At 42.0% G+C, this 22,762-nt stretch overlaps 1 protein-coding gene across 1 annotated transcript; it reads left to right on the top strand.

Moving 5' to 3' along the window:
- The first annotated feature begins 915 nt into the window (after positions 1–915).
- On the top strand, positions 916–3,944 carry Cntf (ciliary neurotrophic factor). The gene is made up of 2 exons (XM_075973592.1): positions 916–1,165; positions 2,008–3,944. The coding sequence occupies exons 1-2, from the start codon at positions 1,052–1,054 to the stop codon at positions 2,494–2,496; spliced, it is 603 nt and encodes a 200-aa protein (XP_075829707.1). The 5' UTR covers positions 916–1,051; the 3' UTR covers positions 2,497–3,944.
- The last annotated feature ends 18,818 nt before the right edge of the window (positions 3,945–22,762 follow it).

Genomic DNA, 22,762 nt, shown 5'->3' with positions numbered 1-22,762 from the left:
CATCACCCAGTGACTACAGTACAATAGAATGAAAGCTCTGTAAGCACCTTTTAACTCTTTTGTCCTCACTTCAAAACCTTGTTCATTCTCTTGTTAGCATGGAGTATGACTGGGACTGGGAAGAAAAAGGAGCGTGTTGTCACTTGAGTAAAACTGCCTGAGAAATGTTACCAAGTAGGGTTGGGTGTTTCCTTTGGGAGAGAACAGGCCTAAACAGTGCCTTTCACATCCTGTAGCTACTAGGAAGGCTCCATGATTGAGATTAGAGATGCTCCTTTAGCTAATTATAAACAAGTTTAACCTTATAAGGGATAGGAATGGAAAGATGCTACGAAAGACCTGCATCACATAGTCTTTGTCTCTTGCACAAAACAGAAGCTGTACTAAGAAGTCATAAATTGGAAGGGGGAGAATAAACCCAAAGACCAGTGTAGGAACACAAGTCTAGTTTATTGGATTAACTTCTTTGAGGAAAGTTTTTTATGTCAAATGAGAACACTTTTCTTTTACCTCCAAAAAATACTAATATTTAGCCCAGAATTAATAAAGAATCATGAAGTTTAAATATTGGAGCGTTTAAATATTGGAGGTTTGATAAATGGCACTTAATAATATACTTTGCCATGCTAAAGAAAAATTTAGGCTGTAGAAAGCAGAATAAAATCAACAGATTATATGTGTAAATAACAGACTATATTAGGCAGGGGTGGGTGTCATGAGGATTAGTGTGATAGTGACCTTGTTGCTAAGTACAAAAGCAAAACAATGACATAAAAACAAGTGCTGAATACTGAGTGGAGGAGAGAGATGGAGGCAGACACTGTGGGGGGAAAAGACTGATTAAAAGGGCTCTTTGATTCCAGAGGCACAAAAATCCACAGCCAGGAATTTGCTGCCACCTCTGAGTCAGGCAGGGGGTGGGGATGGGGGTGCACAATCCCATTAGAGAATGCCCAGTGGAGTTAGTCTGTGGGAGTCACATTTCTTATTTGGCCCTGTGAAGACAGAAGCAAACCAGCTCACTTGTTTCCTGGGACAGTTGATTTAGGGGATGGCTTTTGCAGAGAATTCACCTCTGACCCTGCACCGCCGGGACCTCTGTAGCCGTTCTATCTGGCTAGCAAGGAAGATTCGCTCAGACCTGACTGCTCTTATGGAATCTTACGTAAGTTGTCTATTTTGCTGTTGTCTGTTTTTAACTCTTCTAGTTCAACTCTTAACCATCATGTTCCAACCCCATAACCAGTTATGAAAGCTCTAGTCTTAATGGTCATTCATATATTAAACACCTATAATTTGGCATGGCTTCTCCTTTGAGAAAACTCATGTAACCTTAACTATCTTGAGACAGGTCTTTTCTTGAGTGAGAAGATGGAATATTTGGTTGCCTTTTTTCTGAACCTTACCAGGATAGACAGTAGACTTTAAGTTTTGGTTCTTCATAAAATTTTTGAGCTTTGTAAATAAAAGGGTTGTAGGATTAGGAAGAACCTTATGGAATTTTAGAGAAAGTTTAGTTTCCCTCTGAACAGTATAAGCTACCTATGTACGTTTTAATTTTCTACATCAGAAGTATACCTGTAACTAAAAAGATTCCCTAGAATATTCACTAGAGTCTTGTGAAAATGTTAAATTAACCATGGAGTTCTTGACTTGGTTTCTCATGAAAGGCCTCCATCTAAAGGCCTGCTATGATAATATTCCAAGCCTCTGGTAAAGTTACAAATTTATGTTCTCTGAGAATTGGTAACTTGAAAAGCCTTGCCATTTATAAGACTAATGGTTACCCTATTAAAGCCAGTTCCTATTGTATTGTAAAGGATTGATCTCACTGTGAGAGTGGACATTGGGGAGAGTGAAATTAAGGTAGCGCTGCAAAATCATGGCTCCCCAAATGAAGGGTTTCTATTTACAACTTGGATCATTGACTACAGAAGTGTTTATTTGTGATTGGAGAATGGGATTGAGATGATAATGGAACATATGTTTTACTCTGTCCTTGGCCAGGTGAAGCATCAGGGCCTGAATAAAAATATCAACCTGGAAAATGTGGATGGCGTGCCAGTGGCAAGCACTGATCGCTGGAGTGAGATGACTGAGGCAGAGCGACTCCAAGAGAACCTCCAGGCTTACCGTACCTTCCACGGGATGTTGGCCAAGCTTTTAGAAGACCAGAGGGTGCATTTCACCCCAGCTGAAGGTGACTTCCATCAGGCAATACATACTCTTCTGCTCCAGGTTTCTGCCTTTGCCTACCAGCTAGAGGAGTTAATGGTGCTGCTGGAACAGAAGATCCCTGAAAATGAGGTTGATGGGACGCCTGTTGCTGTTGGAGATGGTGGCCTCTTTGAGAAGAAGCTATGGGGCCTGAAGGTCCTTCAAGAGCTTTCACAGTGGACCGTGAGGTCTATCCATGACCTCCGTGTCATTTCTTCTCATCAGATGGGAATCCCAGCACATGAGAGCCATTATGGGGCCAAGGACAAACAAATGTAACAGTTAGCCCTTCCCTCTCATTTTTTGTTCTGCGGAGATATAGGTAGTTCCCTGAGGTCTTGTTTTCCCGGAACCAATTTTTGAAAACCTTAAACCACAAGCAGTTTCATGAAGTAGGCTTGACCACATTTGAACGGATATACATGGTTATTCTGTGTGTATGCATGTGTAGGAACATTTTTGTTTGTACTGGTGGTATAATAGAGTAGAAACAAGGGAAATATCCTCCCACCTTAGAGCTTTAATGTCCCTGATACTGATACTAAGTGACCTTTCTAGGCATTTAACAGCTTTTCAAGCACAAGAGAAATTGTAACTAGTTGTGATTGACTTCTGAAAAGACTGAATAAACAAATTAGAAGTCCTAGCCTAGCACCATTCAAACTACCATAGTAATATTGGTGTGCTGAGGCAATGAGTGCCATAGCTTTATGTATATTCTATATAACTTTACATCTTTGTCTCAGAAGGTTAGATGTGTCTTGTGATCTATCCCTAGCACTGAAAAGCAAGCAGCCTTTTGTTAAATATCCTCAGAAGTCAGCAGCAGATGTCCAAGTGTTTGTTGCCCATACCTGACAAAGAACAGCAACTACAAATCTTAAGATTTCATTTGGGTGAAAAATGGGGCCCAGTGTACTTCCATACTTGGAAACAGAGGATATGCAATAACAGAGTGGTTAGGGTTGACTGTGTACTTGAGTATTGGGCTAATCATTGTTTATAGGAAATTAACAGATCAGTGATACAGGTACGATATATAGATACTCGATAGTGAGTGGAATGTTGAGGTTAAAGATCACAGAGCTCCATCACCTTACATTCTCTGGGCTTACTCATGAGGGGAGGATGAAGTCTAGTTGGTCCCCACTGAGAATGCCAGGGATTCTTAAACAACACAGGAACGCTCTGCTTTTGATGTTCTTGTGAGAGCCACACAGCGTGGAAGACTAGGAAACAGATGTTCCTGGAAAAGATCTGTGCATTAGTGGTGTACTGTGATTCCAACAGTTTGTATCATTTGGTTTTTACTTATTTTTAGATAAACCTGAGAGATCTTGAGTTGAGGGCCCAAGTCTAATCATGACATCTTGCTTCATAAATGAGTGAACTATGCATGAGTCAGAGAGGGCTAACTTCCATAAGTTGCATGAGGTGGGGATATGTGACTCATCTTGTGTGCTCTCCTATAATGGGTTCCATAAAGGCTAAAACTCTGATTTAAGTACATGACCATACTCAGTCAAGCATTGTAGTAGCTCAGGGGAAGTGAGACTATGTTTTCTACTATGCATTTGTGAAAATACAGTTGTATATGTATAAAATAAAAAGATCAAAACTAGAATGGGATTATAAAGAACTAAAAGAGATCATTTAAAGCCACAAGTAAATGTGCTTCCTGGGTTGGTGGAGTATAATACAGAATAAACTCCAACAGAGCAAAAAAAGAGAGAGAGAGAGAGAAAAAAGAACAAGAAGTTGGCTCATGAACATGTCTGGACCCGGACCCAGCACCATAAAGGCCTATTTTGTTTAATTCCATTTGTGATTGTGGTATACATATTTTTCATTACGATAAAGTCTTATTTCACTTGTGCTTATTAAGTTCTGTTTGTCAGGAGCATCTTCCATTTAATAAAGTGTATGTTAACAAGGCTCATGTTTAAAGAAGAAAAGTGTCTAAAATTTCATTATGAGGAATGACAAGATTACGAACAATCTGCATCATGAATGACCCCTCTTCTAGTGGTTTTATTTTTAATCTCACAGGTGTGACAGATACTGCAGGATTTTCAGAAATCAGTGAGTCTAGCTTGAGCTCTATTGAGTTACTTGTGAAAGAATGTGTATATAGGTTTCAATTGGAAGGCAGCCCAGACAAAGTACAAAAATTGAGAAGAAATAGGAAGATGTCTGAGACTTTAGTGCCCTGCCCTACTGTGTTGTCAGATTCATCTTTAAGAAACTTGGTAGTGCATGGCAGCATCCCAGGCACTCAGGAAGCTGAAGGATTGGGAGTTTGAGGGTAGCTTGGACTACATAGTAAAAATGTACACACACACACACACACACCCCAAGAAGAAAAATAGAAATTTAAAGTATGTCAGCTGTGTGTAGAAATCCTTCTGGGAAAAAGGCGGGGGGGGGGGATGAATGGGAGATGTCTCAGTGGGTAAGAGTATTTGTCCTAAAAGCATGAGAATATATACCCCAAAACATGTAAAAGCTGCTTGCATGGTTGTGTGTGCCTGTAACGCCAGCATTGGTGAACAGGCAGAGTGGATCCTGGGAGCTCACTGTGTAAGTGTCCTGTGACATTATTTCAAGACAAAGACAATAATAGATGACTCTTGGTATCCCTCTCTGACCTCAGCATGCATGCAAATTCACATATACCACACGCGCGCACGCACACACACACGAATTTTTATCAAAGGGAGGGGGAACGGGGCATGGTGTGTACCTTTAATCACAGTACTCAAGAAGCAGAGGCAGGAAAGTGCAGAGTTCAAGGCTAGTCTGGTCCTGTCCTAGGACTACGTAGAGTGTCTCAAGGGGAGGGGGAATAAAAGGTTAAATGAGTTCTTAGCCATATAACAAATATGAACCTGTGTGAACAGTTAATGTGTAGACAATGCATCATACCAGAAACGCATAAGATTGAATAAAGGGCTGACAATGCCAATGTCTCAGGTATCTTAATAATACAGACAACAGTACTGCCGACATACCTAGTTCTTGTTTGATTGTTTTCATAGCCTGTATGCCACTAAGGATCTTACTGGGCTTGGGAGGAGCTTGGTTTTAGCATGGGACATGAAACCCAATGCCTCACATAATACGCACTCTACACCGAGCTCCAGTCCCAGCATTTGGAAAGGTATAGTTTTTAGTAATTCACAAGGTAAGTGAGATTTTTCTTTAGACTTTATCCTTATTTCATAGACCTGTCTGTCTATGGAATCCCTTAAAAAATCATAAGATATATAAACTCAGTGCCTCACCTTTACATTGTTTAAAAAGAAATTCTACCCCACAGCACCATTAAAAAAAAATTCCTGAGGAGGGAAATTCTGTTTCCCTGAATTGCATTAATAAAGCTTGACAAATTCTCCATAAGATGATGATTTGAAACCCATAAATTTGTCCAAGCATGGAAAAGAATCAGCTTTAAGAAATGGAATTGAGGCAGAGGATAAAGTCATAGCCCTGGTATTGCTGTTATTTCAGACTGCCCTGAATGAAAGCCCAATGAATGACACTGTTGCGACCTCTGACCAGAGGGGCGAAGGTCTGAAGAAGAGCTTCAAGTGACTTGTGATCGCGCATCCTTGGGTCCTCACTGGGTACCAGAGCAGCAGCTCATTTGTTGCTTGTATTAAGGGTTAGCAACATAGAAAGCAGGCTTCCACCAAAATGAGGAACAGTGGTGGTTGAGTTGAGATTTCAATTGATTGTGGTGTGTGTGATATAATGTGGTTTAGGAACAGGGAATTATTCAAAGAAATGGTTTGGCCTCAACCTCAAGCTTCATGGTCAAAAATGAACCCTCTGAATTCTGGTGCATTCAAAAGTAAAAGGCAGTAAAAATGATCTCATGTCAAAAGCTTTTACAGAATTCTGACTATCGCTGATAGAAGAAATGAAATGTTTAAAATAAATAGCCATGTGCTTGAGATTCTTAACAAAAGAATGTTTCTTGGATCAATCTGTTTTGAGCACATAGAAAATAAAAGATGCTAGAATGGCTAACAATAGAGTTCTCTTCTCAGCAAGACCACAAGTTACCTCTTTTATTTCTGTGTCTTTGGATGAACAAGGGGAATTTCAAGTGATTTCAACACTGGATGAAATGTAATCCTCTCAGCCAGGGCCAGGCTCGATCAAGCATGCTGGGTAATTCTCCATGATGCCAGGATAGTGGGCAAAAATCCCAGGGGCAAGCAGCCTGGAAAAGGCTGAGTGCCCCTACACCACCAGGCCAAATTCAATGACCTAAGCTGTAAATGAAGGTTTAATTTCAAATTGTTTTGTTCCCAGTCTAGCCTTTGGCAGAGACAGATCTCTGAAGAATCTGTTTCTAGTTATTTTAGAGGTAGAAATTAAGTTGTGATAAACCATATAGGTGAAAATAAAATTGATGAGTCTATTTCTTTCTGCATGATGAGGTAGTAGGAAAGAACAAGGCATTTACTTGGCATATGAGACAACTTGACACTTGTCATGTGTAATCCTTTGAGATATTATCTTCTTTCACAGATTAGGGAAATGACAATGGGCATTAATTTGTTCAAATCTATTCCTCGAGCATATGACAGGGCTAAAGATTTAATTCTTGACTCAAAGCTTTCTTCTACACTTTCTTCATACCATAAGAGATCTGGTGACCAAGATCATCCAATTCTGAAATCCACCCTCCACCTCTGCAGTTCACTTGGACAAAACCAGTATCAACCTGTCTCAAAGGGTAACAAAGCCAATTTAAGCTACCGACCTGGGACAAGTCACTTTCTCTGAGCTCCTCATTTATGAAATGGAAACGATGACAAATACCTGACCTCACAGGTTGTTACACAGTTCAGACAAATTATCTGTATGTACTTGTAAAAGGCATGTGAACTTCAAGTGTCTTGAATAACTCAAGTAGCTTAGATTCAAGTTACACTTTGGACTGAGGAATGTACTCTAAACATCTCAGAGATTGTCATTTTCTTCCCAGGAAGAACCTGGTGGGGTCATAACCTAGTTTTCAGCTTGTTGACCTTAGGCTGCAAAATACCAACCCAACCTCACTCCGAGCCCTTAGGACTCCTACATTTCTGGAGAGTTTGAGGCACAGGTCATTCACTGCCTACAGATCACTTCCCCTGTAGTATTGTCAGACAGGCCTTGGAGACATCTGGCAGGCTCTAGACTGGGGAGCCAAAAAAACATGCAAACCTAGGCACCACCCAAGATGTGTTAAAGCATGCATTTAGACTCATCCCTCTTATACCCACACCCTCTTCTTAATACAGGAAAGAACTCAAACTTCATTTAGTCCTGTCCTTTATTAGGCACCTAGTGTGAGAGAATCAAAGGCATTCCGAACTCTGTCACAGCATCCCAGTTCCAAAGAGACAGAATAAGAACTGTACATCACACACACACACACCACGCATGCACACACATGCACGCATGTACACACACCTCGCAAAGACACTACACTGCACAATTCAGCCTCTCCATTAGACTTTCCGAAGGCATCAGCTGTCTGTTTCATCCTCAGCTCTTCAGCTCCTGTACCTCTAATAATCCTTTGAAGATCTAGGGCTCTTACTTAACTCCTTTGAAACCCATAGCTTTAGCAACTCCTAACCCAGATACTTTCTACTTCCCAACCACAAGCTCTGTTGTAATATAAAGATCCTATATCCTGTCCCTCTCTGACATGATGAGAGATGTAGAATACATTCTAAAGTATTTCCCAGGACTGAAGGCACCCAGAGAAGACTCTAAATACAATTCTAATAAAGGTGCTTTCAGATCAGATATTGATGTTTATGTCATAGGGATAGGGTAAGAGCTAAGACATTTCTATTGCATAACAGCTACCAACCCAGTTCCTATGCCCAAAACTCAGGATAGCAAGAAGTTTGAGGGTTATACAAATAACTTGAAAGGTCACCAGGAAAATAATGCCGATATTTCCATGTTATCTTAAAGCTCTAAAGTTCAACTTTTGGAAGTTGCCAATTTTAACAGCAATGCATTTTGACAAAATTGTTTTGGGTCCCTGCTGAAGCAGCCATGGATAATAAAGATAAGTGTATGTGGTGTTTATGCCAAGTGTTGTTCTAGCTGCTTTCCATGCATTAGCTCATGTATTCCTCTTCAGAAGTCTGTAAGATACATAGAAAGATCTTTGTTTTACAAAGGAAACAGTGAAGACATGTACCTGACCATTGATTGTACATGAAATACTCGTGGTCCCTTGAGAATACAACTGTGAGGGATTTGGCTGTGCTTAGCAGTTCATGTGGATAACTCAGAGCAGCAAAAGCATAGAAAACACATTTTAGAAGTTGGACATCCTGGCAGTTGGGCATTGAAAAACAATGAGGACTGTGCCCTTGGGAAAATAATAATAATAAAAGTGAGAGGCTAGCAAGAGCACCGCTGTTAGATTCAGTGGCACTTGTCAGGGCTTGGCTACTGGAAGGCTTGTGGCATGTCTGAGACCAATCAGTGTGGCTGAATCTCAAGGCTTTCTGAGAGTTTCTGAGAGAATCAGACTGCAGGAGGAAAATGATGACACCTTGGGAAAAAGAATCCATGAGAGTTTTGGAGATGAGGATTGCTAGCAATAACGCTTTGTTCCAGAAAGTATCTGAGACAGCTGTGTATGCACTGGAGCTACCACAACTGGAGACAGAAGGATTCCTTGGAAATACGCCATTTGATGCTCAATGTAAAAAATGGAAATATTGGAGTTACCGGGACATAGAGACAAACACAAGATAGTGCCTTACTTCTGAAGTCTGCATTCCAGTGGGTGAAGACAAGCAATATACATTAGTATAACTTAGATATTGATAAAAAAAATGTGTAGAAAAAGAGTCATTGAGAGTAATGGCCACCAAGGCAAAGAGGAGGAATCCTCAAGGGACAGTCCTCTAGGGCTTCATTCTTTCTACATCTAAGTCAGGATCTATACATGAACTTTCCTAGCCAATGAAGATCTACAGGGAAGTAAAATGGTATTACAAGTGAAAGATTGATTCTTTCTATAGTATTTTATTGGTAAAACCTCCACAGTAAACAGCAGGTTATGTAAAAATAGCCAGGATCTATTTTCTGGCCATATTAATGATTTGTGTCTAACATTCTTTACCACTTTCAAGAAGGCTTTGCTATTTTCCTCTATCTTAATTTTCTGGTTCCATTTCCCTGAGATCTGAATTAGCCATGATTCGTTCTGAGTAAAGACACTGTTAAACACAAGTACCTAAGGCAGATTGTAGTTTCTTGTCTTCAAAGAAATAAAAGGTTGATGGGGCTGAAGCCAACTAAGCAGAAAAGAAGTGCCAAGAACAAAGTCTTTCAACCAGAGGCTAGAAGAAACACCATGCTGCTAAGCAGCTATGTTGAGGGGCAAGATGATCGAGGAGGAACTGTATTTCAGGAAGAACATGCTCAAACCTCTACTGGCATTTTAGGCTGTGATTGACTGATGGAGTAGAGTCTAAGCAAGGCAGAGTTTTGCTCTAATTGGACACTATCAGGAAGTGGGGTAGCTCTCTGTTGCTATAATCTCATGAAAAGGATGGACTTCTCCCACAAGCCACCATCAAAGACAAGAAGAGCCTTAGTGCTATAGACAGGTAGAATGAATGTCAATACTGTTGACAGGTCTGTTGATGCATGCATAGAATCCCCAGACATCAAAGGCTAAAGCAGGAGATCACGAGTTTGAGGCCAGATGTTGATGACCACTCTCACTCACCCTGATGACTAGTGCGTAGATTTCCAGAGCTGTCACATCCTTAAACAAGCACTAACCCAGTCTTTGTATGCTTGTATCCAACTGTGAAAATCCCATATATCAAGCTGGTGGAAGCCCCTGTGCTGACCACTAAGTAAACCCCAAAGACAAGAAATCAGAGCAATAGCTGAATCTCTGTAAAAGTGCCTACGAGAGAAAAGCCTTTAAAATGGTTGGTTGAGCTTGTGCAGTGGTCTTGAGGTACAATCAAAGAAAACATAATATGCAAGAAATGACAAGGCAAAGATAGGGCTCAGGATACACACACACGTATTTGTGTGTGTGTGTGTGTGTATTCAGTTTTATGAGATGATAACTTATAGATGGTACCATGAGCTTATTTTTGTCTGTGTGCTGACAAAATTATGAAGTGGGCTGTTGTGCTCTGTTATTGTGGTCTCAGTGTAACTTGGTTTAAGGTTGTAATTCTAAGAGGTTGTTCACATTGTCTCTGCTCACTGAGCTGTGCACCTCAGCTCAGCTTGTAATAATCCCAAAGTACTGCGGGGGGGGGGGGCACAAGCTCAATTCTAGGCATCAGTTGTTACAATCACTTTTCTCATTAGTGACAAGGTTATGTATGGAAAAGAAACTGGTGAGCAAAGCAAACTTACAAATGATTCTAAAGTCAGTGTGTGATTAATCCTATATGGTTACTCTTCTTCCTAAATAGCAAAGAGAAAAAAAATCCTTAACTAAAACAGTATCTAGATACTAATGATGGAATCACCATTGGTTTCTGATGGCACCGAATCTAGAACAAAACCATACTTTATTGGATCCTTCCCCAAATTAACTAACACAAGTCTGAATCCTACAGCAAATACCTTTAACATTTTCATCCCAAAGTGTCTCAAGGTCCCCTATGTTTGGCTGCCTCCCTAGTTGCAACATGTCAATAAACCATCTTTAAGTCCATGTATTCTACAAGTAATTTTTACAAATATTCATCAGAAGGTTTTAAGTCAGAACGTAATGGAATTTATATTATATTGTTAAAAGGAACTTCAAGTTGCTGTGGGCAGATGGATCTGTGATGGCAAAATCATGAAAAAGCAAAAGCTGAGAGCCTAAATCAGAACAGGGACCATAGGCATGGTGAAAATGAGAATAATTTTGGAAAATGGGACAAAATATTTTTCAAGGGGAACTGGACAGAAGGATAGAGTTTGAAAAAAAAAGGTAGAAATCAAAAAGCAGCCACTCCCAAGTAGGATGAGAGGGAATAAATCAAGCAGAAAACAAGAATGAGGACTAGGTATTGGATAGTGTATAGGACTTTGCAGTACTGGTTTATGCATGAGCTGAGCTGAATGTGCAAAGTAGCAGAATGGGAAAGGAGTGAAGGATGAGACTGGGGGAAAGGGTGGGGCTAAGCCTGCAAGGGCCTTAAACATATTGCTGAGGAATTTCACTTTCGTTTTACAGACACTGGACTTGGTGCCTTACACTGAGCAGCACTTGTATCCTTCACCACAACCCTTTCCTTACACTTATTAGTTCGTGTCCAGTTTACATAGGAAACAACCGAAGCTCAGAAAGTTAGACTGGTTCACAGCTGCAGAACCAGTGAGTAGTAAACCTCAGTGGCCCCTCTTTGCCCACGGTTTTATCTTTTCACCATCCAGTTCCTTACTGTCAGCTACAGTCTGAATACATTAATATTTATCTTGAGTTCTTCAAGAGGTAGCACATTAATATAACTTTTATATAGAACATTGTTATGGTTGTTCTATTTTATCCTTGATGATGGTGTTTAGTTTCTTACTGCACCTAATTTACAAATTAAAACTCATGGGTATGTATGTATGCATAAGAAACTGCATAATATATGCACAATATATACATACATGTACATATATGTACTTATAGATGATAGATAGCTAATAGGATAAATGATAGATAGATGATAGATAGATAGATAGATAGATAGATAGATAGATAGATAGATAGATAGATAGATAGTTGGGGAACCCATAGACCGGATAAGACTGCTGTACACAAATCATACTTCTTTTGTACTAGTTGTCCTTCTTCTCCAGTGTGGGCTTTTGAAAGGCAGGTCTGTGTCTTCCCTAGTATAAGGAAAGAATTCACTAAATGCTATCTAAGTGAGAGTACAAAGTCAGGAAGAGGGAGTGACAAAGGCAGTGTATGATGGCAAACATGGTTTCATGCCAGTGCTTACCAATCTTTTCCACAGAAACAATGACTTCCGTAAAGCACCGTGGAATAAACCGGAGGATCTGGATTCTAGGAGGAAGCTGCTCTAGGCTGAGGGAACTGGACCATGGTGCATGCAGTGTACCTACTTTACGATTGGGTGACTATGATGATAAAGGGATCAGTACATCTTGGACATGTGCTCTATATCAAGGGTTAGCAAGGAACACTTTTAAGGTGGAGTGTAAATATTTTAGTCCTATGAGCTGTAAGAGTTCTGTTGTGACAGTTGAGCGCTCTCATTGTTGCACAGAAGCAGCTAGAAATAATAAACAAATGCAGATGCTGTTTCCAAAGAAACTTTGCTACAAAAACAGGCCCCCGCCTTGTGAGCCACTGACTGACCTATATTTTATATGGATATTGTGCTTCACAGATTTGGTATCATCTCCTCTTTACCATTTTTAATTTTGATAAAGTCATAATTTCTGGCCCCTTTGGACAAAGTTCTATACTGTTGTTTCGAAGTCAGGGTTTATGGGGTATGATGAAACCTATGTTCAAAGAATATTTCAGAACTGAACTACCTCCCCAAAGATTTCTGATTGGAATTAAAGGAAATTTTCTGTAGCTTGTTTGAGCTAAACAGAATCTCTAAGGGAAATATTTGCAGTGGTGAGCAAGGGGAATAAAGAGGTATGTGAAAGCATACCCTCCCCGAGTGTCATGGAGCATCCACCAAAGATGCTTTCAAATGTTTCACGGAATCCACAGTTCAAAATATATTTTACATTGTCACACACACACACAAACGAGAGAGAGAGAGAGAGAGAGAGAGAGAGAGAGAGAGAGAGAGAGAGAGAGAGAGAGAGAGAGAGAACACAGAGAGAGAGAGAGAACACAGAGAGAGAACAGAGATAGAGAACAGAGAGAGAGAGAACAGAGAGAGAAGAACAGAGAGAGAGAGACAGAGAGAGTTGATATCCACTCACTGGTTGCTGGAACCTTCCTGCTACTTCTGTGACATATACCTGAGCTCACTGCTATGAACAGCTAACCACTAAAGCTGGAATGGGAGGCTTTCCTTTCGAGGGACAGTCTATGTAGAAATGTAGCTGAGTTAGTGGTCCAAGTGCTTCTCACAGATGTCTAGGGTTCTCCCCCTTGATGTCCCTGTGTGCTCATGGTCTGGATATGGCACTTGACATTCTCCATGGTGAAGCACTTCAAGTAATCTCAACGATGAGGTTCACGTTGCACAAACTGTACAACTCTAACATCTGTGAGTTCTGTATTTACAACTTTGGAAGCCTGGCACCCCAGGATTTCACCATTCTGTGGTGCCCACCAAGGGCCAGGAATTACAGAGAAGCAAAGCCTAAGGCTTCCCTTTTGCAGCTGCCTCCCAGCTCTTGCTGTGACTTAGGGCTACAGAAGGGAAGTTTACCACCTGGGACTTGAAATATGCCCAGCCTCAGGGTATTGACTCAGCTGGAAGCAAGCTCCTCATGGAGGAGCACTTCCCCCCTCCCCGGACAGGTTGCTCTCCAGTGGAAAGAATATCAAGGACATCTCTTATCAGAAGCATGCAAGAATGAAACCTGGACAGACTCCAGGCTTTGAACTGTAACAGGAAAGGATGATGGAAAGCTTACAGCCCAAGGGCCTCTGAGCTCAGCCCTGTAAGAAGAACAAATGTTCACATTTATCAAGCACCTAATATTTTAGCTCTTTGACCCTTGTCACATGCTGCAGGTAGCATTCCACTACTAAACCTGTAAATGTGAGGCTCAGGAATGAACTGAAACTTGTATTCAGCCAGGAACAAGTTTACTTCTGGATTTGGGAAACTGGATTTGAGAGTTCCTCTTCTCCCTGTTGGGCCTGCCTTGGAACCTGGGATTCACCCTTACTCTGAGTGGATTTTCCTGGGGGCTTTCAGCATATAGTATATAGCAAGGATCCCTCTTCTGAACTAAGTCAGGTACAGGGCAGTGCCAGCAAATATTGGTAACTGTGCCATGCTTAGAACCCTAGTACATTGGTAGTGAAGATTATCTCAAGCAGGCTCAATACATCCAAGGACTGAGATTTATTGTGTATCATTAACCCCAGATTCATAACAACATAGCCCAAATCCCAAGATTTTTTTCTTGTACTATTATTCTTCCTGAAGCCTTATAGAGACTTCTATTTTCCCTGAGATATACCACTCCCAAATGAGCCTCACGGATATAATACCATCATATCTCCTATTATCCATCTTTTACATCTAGAGAAGCCAAATAAAATGCCAAGGTCACGGTACATAGCTGTTCTGGCATTTGCAACCAATTTCATTTGATATCAAAGCCCGGTTTCCACTCTGATCTGTAAGTGGTATTTCTCCCTGCTGCCCAGGGAGCTTGCATTTTAAACAAGACTTGTGGAGAGGGCATGCATTAGTTATGTTTTTCTGTAACTATGACAAAATACCCCAGGAAAAAAAATTAAGCAGGGAAAGATGGTTTATTCTGGCTCACAGCTTAAGGGTACAGTCCCTCATGGTAGGAAAGTCTCATGATAGTCCTAAAGCAAAGGGGATGGTCTCACTGTATCTGTAGTCATCAAACAGAGAGAGATGAGGGCTGGCTGCTCAGCTTGCGCTCTTTTTTTTTTTTTTTTAAATTTAATCTGGGATCCCCAGCTCATGGACTAGTACTCCTAACATGTAGGGCCAGTTTCCCCACGTCAGTTAATTCAATTGAAAAATTCCCTCACAGGTATGCCCCAAAGTTTGTCTCCTAGATGATTGTAGGAAAGCAACCTTAGCCATCTCTGGGCATATGGCTGCTGCTGGTAAGATATGTTTTTAGCAGAATGCTTGGAGTAGGAGTCAGGAATCTTTCCTCACCACTATGTTGAGGGAGAGGCTCACTATCCAGGTACTATTGTGGCCCTTTCCTTCGAAAGGTGTGAATTGGAATCTGGGCCTTGTCATTGCATCAAGTGAACTCTCCTAATTTCCTGGATGTCTTTCCTAGCTCTACTCCCATTGTCTACTGCATACTAAGAACTATACAATCCTCCTCAGGTTTGAGCTATTGGATGCAAACTGTCGTCTCAGTGTGTGGTACAGATGCTAACATCTCAAAGAAGAGAGCTAAGTGACTTAGCCAAGACCCGGATTTGGTCTCAGGTTGTCTGAGTCCAGAGTCTAGTTCTCTTGGTTGTTTGCTGCAGAGAAGCTGTTATCCGGGAAAATGACAAAGCTGTTTTTCCTTTTGGAGTTCCTTCCGATGCCAAGAACAAGGAATCATTGTTGCTTTGCCACTTCCTAGTCCATTGAGCCAGGCACAAGGACGTTGTATCATTATTAGTTTGTGGAGGCCCAAAAATGTGAGCCTATTCCACCTTGTCTGAAGGTCACAGAGTTTTAGCTTGCTCAAAGTTGTTGACAACTGTAGCTACACACCCTGACCTAGGGTGTGGTTCCTTGGTGTTTTAAACTGTTAAGACGACCCCGTACAGTACAGGTAGACCCACTCCACCCTGACCAAAGGTCAGAGAATTCAAGCATACGTCTGCTCCTCCTTTTGAATTAGGTTTGACCTAGGGAGTAACTGCCTTCAGGATACTTTGTCTAAGGTGGGTTCACTGCCTACTATAGAATAAATGCTTTTCTAAAGATGTATGATGTCTTCAGTATTGAAGCAAGCAACTGTTCTAGTTGTCCTTTGTATCATGTTAGAACAGTCTTTTGCCTTCTTCCCCTCTTTGGTATTGGGTTATAAAAGTGTATGGAAAAATAAAACAGGTGAACTCAGAAATCAGAAAAAGAACTCAGAATGCAGGAAGCATTGAGTATCCCTCCCAATACTTTCTTTTGTCTCTGTGATTCTTTCTCATCTCTGTTCCTCTACCTAACACTCCTAATCCTCACACCCCTACCTTGGAATGTACGAACCCACTGTAATTAGGATTGTGGCAGAAGTCACCCCTAAAAGGTATCTCCCGAAACATGGCAGCCCAATGTGGCAGCACAGACATTAGTTCATGCAAACTTGTTTTGCTAGTAGCGCTCTCCTTGGACATAGGTCAGTCTCACCCATACCTATGAAAGAAAATAAACATACTTTAAGCTAAATAGCAGTTTTCTACCTGCTGGTTTGGATCAGAAGCCAATAGGAAGGCAAAGAAAACTGTTAGGATGTTTTCTTACCATCCCTGGGCAGTAAGTGCTCAGGCTAAGAGATTATGAGGGGTTCGTTGGAGCCCAGAGCTCACATCCCCACATTGTTCTGATCAGCGTTAAAAATGTTCAGCCTGCACAGACTTCAGAATCGGGTGCTGAGGCATGCGTGTCCTTGGGTTAGAACTATGACTTTCTTTTTAAAGGGATCAAACAGGACTTTTTAGCTGTTAACTTTAAAATATGTTGAAAAATGCTTGTTATGGGAAATTAAAAGAGTAAGGGGGTTATATAAAATAGAAAAAAAAACCCTGTTGAACCTAGCTGTGCTCTCCAGAGAAAACCTGAAGTCAATATATAATCCATGAATGCAGGCATACAGCCAGACTGACATGCGTATGGTCTTTGGCATAGCATTGAACTAGGCTATATCATTTTTACCCAAGGAGAAACTAACTTCCAGAGAAAGGAAGGGATACAGATAGGTCATATAAGGATACAGCACAGCAAGACTGGGCTGTCCCTGAGTTCCTGAACCTTAACTGTACCTCTGGTTTAGTCGACCTTGCTCATTTCTTCACCCCAAGTCTCCTCTGGCTATGCACACTCTTATTAAAATCCATAAGGAACACAAATATGGATGATTAGTACTGCAGATGAGCATGAGAAATGGTTAAAAGATTTAACCCCGTGCAAGCTCTAAGCCCAATCAATCAGGACTAACAAAAGCTGCAAATGGCCTGCCTCCGGTTAGTTACTAGATCTATATTTACCCTGCTTGTGTGGGCTCATTTCATATTCTACATCTCTTTAAATAAGAACCAGTATAGAAATAAGAACAATGTGTCATTGTTTTAAATACTCTCCTAGTTAGCATGAAATGCAAACTTCACACAGTCTGGAATCATTTGGAAAAAAAGTCTCAAATTGGTGATTATCTTCATGAAACTAGCTTGCAGGTATGTGAGTGAGGGATTGCGTGGATGGTTAATTGTTATTGGAGGGCCCAGACCACTGTAGGCAGTACCATTCCTTAGGTTTTTAGTCCTGGGTATATTAGGAAGCTTGCAGAGCATGAGACACACAGAAAGAGCCAACAAGCAGCATTTCCGCATAGTTACTGCTTTAAGTTTCTGCTCTGATTTCCCTCGGTGTATGGACTGTGGCCTGGATAAGCCAAATAAATCCTTTCCTTCCCTAAGTTGCTTTTGAAATTACCTGGCGCGAGGGAGAAGGAAACACAAAACAAACAACAAACCTGCTTAGGAGTTTATTAGAGGGGGCATGTAAAGGCTGGGAGAAGTCAGTGTGCAGAGAGAGGAAGATGGTGCGTCCAGCTTTTAAAAGCTTCCTCCTAGGTCATGCTCACAGGGGGTTAACATGACTACATCATATGCAGATGACGGGGCTCACGCATGCACGCAAGGGCTTAGCAGAGTCATACGTGGATGATACGACCACACCACATGTGGGTCACGCGGGGCCTTCAACATCCCCAGGGCCATTGGGCACTTCTGCCTGAGGCCTTGTCCACACATCCATAGCCCTAGAACCCAGAAGTGTCAGCCTTATTGTGGCTGAAATCATAACATTTCACCGTTTTGTTTATTATAGAAAATTTGGGGAGTTTGGGTCTTTAATGGGTGGGAATGGGGCTTTGTAAGGTCTCATGACTGCTTCCTGCTGATTTTGTGGGCATAGAAGAGTTGAGGTGCTTGACCATGTCCTAGGGTGGCTGATTACTTTTGTGTTTTTTTCCAGGCTCTTCAGAACTGGCTGGCTGGCAGTTTGAACCACACAGGATGCTGGAAAGGCAGAAAATTATGTCTGAAAAAATTTTAGATCCTGGTGATTAAGGGAGGAGAGTCCCAAGATGGTAGATAGAGTGTTTTTTGTGTGTGTGTGTGGGGGGGGGAATTTCTTAGGGGTTCCCAAGACCAGGAATGATAAGGGAAGAATTAAATGATACCTATTCTGAGTGAGTCTGGTCCATTTAGATAGGTCCAATTGGCTCCCTGGAGCTTATGGAAAAAATGTTTGAAAAGAAATAAATTTTAGACATATTAAAAGCTTATGATTAGGATGGTATAGTGTTGGAATGGAAGATGGTGGGAATGAGAAAGGAAAAGAAGGGGGAATTATGAAAAGGGGAATTATTAGACCCCTTAATGTTTTACCCGAAGCAACTTTTAAGGTATTTGTTTTCTTTAGCATCATGGTATTACCTTAACATCCAGAAGACACCGCTGCAGTCAGTGATAAAACTGTTATGATAAACTCTGTGTTGTGAGTTTTTGGAGTCTGGGGCGGTGAATGTCCCCAAACTTGTTATTGTTTCTTACCACCTGGGCTTTTGACAGTTCTTGGACCTCCAGCTTTAGGTTTAATGATGGTCCCTGTAATAACAGCTGAGTGGTTAATCTGGAAATTTAAGTATGACATTGGAGATATAGAGAAGTTGGTAAAGCAGATAGGAGAAAGAGGAAGAGGGAGAGTATATGGAGTTTGGGGCACAGGAGTGTTGAATATGGTGATGAAACTTTTATTTTTCTGGAACTGGAAAAAAAGTAACTGACCTTGGTGTCCTTTGGAACTTAAGGGAACAGGGCCCTGTTTGAGTTATGATATATGAAGGGGTATCTTGAGCTGGAAGAGTAAAAAGTTTAAGGTGAGACAGGTGGATCCAATGAGAGATGCCCTCGAGTTTGGCAGCTGTGGGAGTTACAAAAATTACTTTCTTTAAAGGGGCCTTGCCATTTAGGGGGAAGGGGTGAGGGTCATTGGCCTTGGGGAGAAAATAATACCTGCTGTCCTATTTTAATAGGTGGTGGGCATGAATTGTCACATGGTTGAGGTAATGAGTAGTCAGTAAAATCCCATAATAGGGAGCGAAGATGGGATAACAACAGAGTAAGCAGATGATCAGGAAGGGGAGAGGTTTTCCGTGAGAGGCCTTGGTTAAAACTGGCTGCCCATGCATGAGTTCAAAGGGCAAGATGAAAAGGGGGCTTTTGGGGGAAGAGCCCTTAAGCCCTTTAGAGCCAGAGGCAAAAGTTTTACACAGTTAAGGTGAAGATCCTCTAACAACTTAACAAGAACATTTTTTAATGAATGGTTATTTCGTTCTACCTTCCCTGAAGACTAAGGATGGTATGGGATATGAAACTGCCAGGGAATTTTAAGAGCCTTAGATAAAGTTTGAGAGATCTGGGAGATAAACTCTGGGCCATTATCCAAATGAAGAGAGGTTGGGATTCCAAACTGGGGGATAATTTCTAGGAGAAGAACATCGGAAACTGTCTGGACCCTCTTGTTAGAGCTGGGAAATGCTTCAATCCACCCAGACATGGTGCCCACCAAAGTCAGAAGATATTTAACTCATATGACTGTGGGCATATGAGTAAAATCAAGCTGCCAGTCAGTTCCTGGAAGGGAGCCCCTGACCTGGTGGGTGCAAAAAGGGAAAAAGTCTTGAAATCTGACGTTTGACAGATTTTACAAGTGGCAGTGATAAATTTTTAAGAACTCTAAGTCCTCAGGGGTGGATTGGAGGTGAGCCTTGACAAAATGAAACAGAGCTTTGCTATTAGGATGAAAGAGCTGATGTAGGTAGGACAGAATTTTCCGGGTGTCAGGGAGTGTCTGCAAGAATGTGGGCTGTACTGTATGAACCCCCTGAGGTAATTGAGGTAGGTTTGGGTTCTGGAATACTGCTGTTCTAGCTGCTTGGTCAGCCCGGTGAAGGCAATAATATTTTGAGATTGAGAGTCGAGAGGAATAGAGCAAAAAATATCCTTAAGATCTAGAACTGAGAAGTGGGAGGTTCCTGGGGGTTTAGTGGAAAGAAGTGTTACACTAGTGTTAGGCACTACAGGATGAAGAGGGACCATGGCAGGGTTTATGAGCCAAAGGTCTTGAACCAGGCAATAGGCTCCATTAGGATTTTTTAAACAGCAAGTATAGGGGTGTTAAAGAGAGAAGAGGTGGGGTGAAGTAGCTTTTTTTCTTAGAAGGTCAGAAATAACAGGCTTAAGTCTCCTAAGGCTCTAGAGAGAGACGGGGTACTGAGCTCGGGTGATGTAGAGCCTTGTAATTGGATAACGATGGGGGAATGATGTTTAGCAAAAGAGGGGTTTTGGGTGTCCCAGATTTGGGGGTCTACCTGAAAGGCTGGTAGAGGAAAAGACACATTGGAGCTGGGAGGTTGGGAGGGTAGAAGGAGGAAGAGGGGACCTGCTGGTGAGTCTGAGGTAAGGTGAATGGAAGGAGCAAATGAAAAGAAAGCTCCTACTTTTGCTAAAAAAAAAAAAATCTCTTCCCATAAGAGGTACTGGGCAGGTCAGCATGACTAAGTGAGGTAAATACCCTTAAAAACATAGTTAAGTGGTGGGGTCTGCTGAGGTAGATAAGGCTTTCCCCCTACCCTGACAATAGAGAAACTAGAAGGAGAGGTAGGTCCCCAGAATTCCCTCAGTACCAAGTATGTGGCTCCAGTGTTCAAGAGAAAGGAGATGGGCCGTCTTGATACTGTGATGTTTACCTGTGGCTCCCTGTTACAGATGACAGTTGTGGTTGGGTCAAAGGAGCCCAGAAAGCCTCACTCATCCATGGCCAGACCTAGAAGGTCAACTTGGGAATTTTCTGGGTTTGATGTCCTCATGACACTCTGTGCATGGGGACAATCGACTGCCCAATGTCCTTTCCTATGGCATCTTAGACTAGGTATCATGGGACCAAGATGAGGATTAGGGCATGTTTGGGCCCAGTAACCAGTTCTACCAGATTTGAAACATGGGCCTGGTGTTCTTGAGCCTTGGGGTCAGGGGCAAAGGAGCAGTATGGATAGCATGGATCAGGCAATCTGTTGCCTCGGCCAGTAGGAGTGGCTAGCACGTGACAGTGATGATTGCGAGCTTTGTCATTCCTTGCATGGTACACCTTTAAAGCCAACTCTACGACTTCTGCCTGTGGGGTCAAGGGGCCTTTCTTCAAACCTCTAAGTTTAGCTTTAATATCAGGGTAGCACTGAGAAAAAAAAATGAGTCATGAGGAACTGCCTTCTGTGGTTTTTGGATCTAAGTTAAGATATTGTAACAGGGATTTAGTGAGGCATTCAAAAAATGCAGAAGGATTTTTTCTTGGTATCTTGAATGACCTCTGAGAGCTTATTATAGTTTACTGGCTTGAAGGCAGCCTTACGGAGACCTGTCAGGAGGCAAGTGAAAAACTAGTCCCTAGCTAAAATTCCACCTGGAGTGTTATAGTCCCAGTGTGGTTCCTGCTAGGGGACCGCCTCTGCCCCCCAGAGGGTGTGTTGCATGTGTTTGGTGAATCTCGTCTGTATGTAGTCTGGCCTACTTCCAAGCTCACCTGCTCTCTTCAGGAAGTAGGTTATTAGATAGGATCATATAGGCATTATGAAAGGTGAGATTATAAGACATTGGAATTGCTTTATGAACGAGGTAGAATTAGGCATATAAGACCTCACTTTTTGTTCTACATGGGAGAGTTCTGAGAGGTAGAAAGGAATATGTAGCCTAACCAATCCATCTATGCCAGCCACCTCTTGCAATGGGAGAACTGCAGCAGGCTTGGCTTGGTCAAGGTTGGGTTCCATAGCAGCATGTGAGCATGTGAGAGGAGGGGTAAAGGTGGGTGCCAGAGCTGGGTGGCTGCTGTGGCCAGGCTCTCAGAGGAAAGATGATCCAGCGGAGCTGATGGAGTAGTTAGAGGGGAAAGGGAAAGAGCTGAAGAGGGCAGTGGAGCCTACAAGAGGAGGGAGATGGTGAGGCAGTGGGAGGTAAAGGTGCAGAAGTATCTGTCAGCTGAGGTTGGGAAGTGTGGATTCCTTAGCTGGGTCCAGAGCAGGAGCTGAAGGTGTGTGGGTAGGAGCTAAAGGAACGGGTGTAGGAGCTGAAGGAACATGGGTAGGAGCTGAAGGAACATGGGTAGGAGCTGAAGGAACATGGGTAAAAGCTGAAGGAATGGGGATAGCTGCCTGCTGAGGTAGAAAGGCAGGGGTTTGTTAGCTGGGTCCAGAGAGGAAGTGGACTGTTCTTCCAGCTCAGATGGCATAGGTAGGAACATGTGAGCAGGCAAACAGCTTGCATGGACAGAGGGCTTAGGCTTAGAGCTTAGGTAGCAAAAGGCTTGAATATAAGGAAACTGCTTCCATTTGCTTGTGCGCTGACAATAGTTATAAAGCTCCCATAGAATACTGGGATCAAAGGTGCCATTAAACAGCCACTTTAAATTGTTATTTACATTGTAATGAGGCCTTTTTTTGAACAAAGATGGACAAGTGTGGGAATCTGTAAGTAGAGCATTAACACCTGGGGTTTCAGGGCCTCTAAAAGGCATCCCAGGGGTGAAGCAGAATTGATGGTCTTGGATGGCTTGCTACCTAT

Source organism: Microtus pennsylvanicus, chromosome 5 (genome assembly GCF_037038515.1).
Source record: "Microtus pennsylvanicus isolate mMicPen1 chromosome 5, mMicPen1.hap1, whole genome shotgun sequence".
Classification (NCBI taxonomy): domain Eukaryota; kingdom Metazoa; phylum Chordata; class Mammalia; order Rodentia; family Cricetidae; genus Microtus; species Microtus pennsylvanicus.
Note: the sequence above shows the minus strand (reverse complement) of the source record. Positions and strands in the feature narration are given on the sequence as shown.

What these genes read in the sequence shown, in the direction of transcription:
- Cntf (XM_075973592.1), top strand. Translation starts at nt 1,052, where the DNA reads ATGGCTTTTGCAGAGAATTCACCTCTGACCCTGCACCGCCGGGACCTC. An exon ending in CTGCTCTTATGGAATCTTAC is followed by an intron (nt 1,166 to 2,007) that starts GTAAGTTGTCTA and finishes GTCCTTGGCCAG; the next exon opens with GTGAAGCATCAGGGCCTGAA.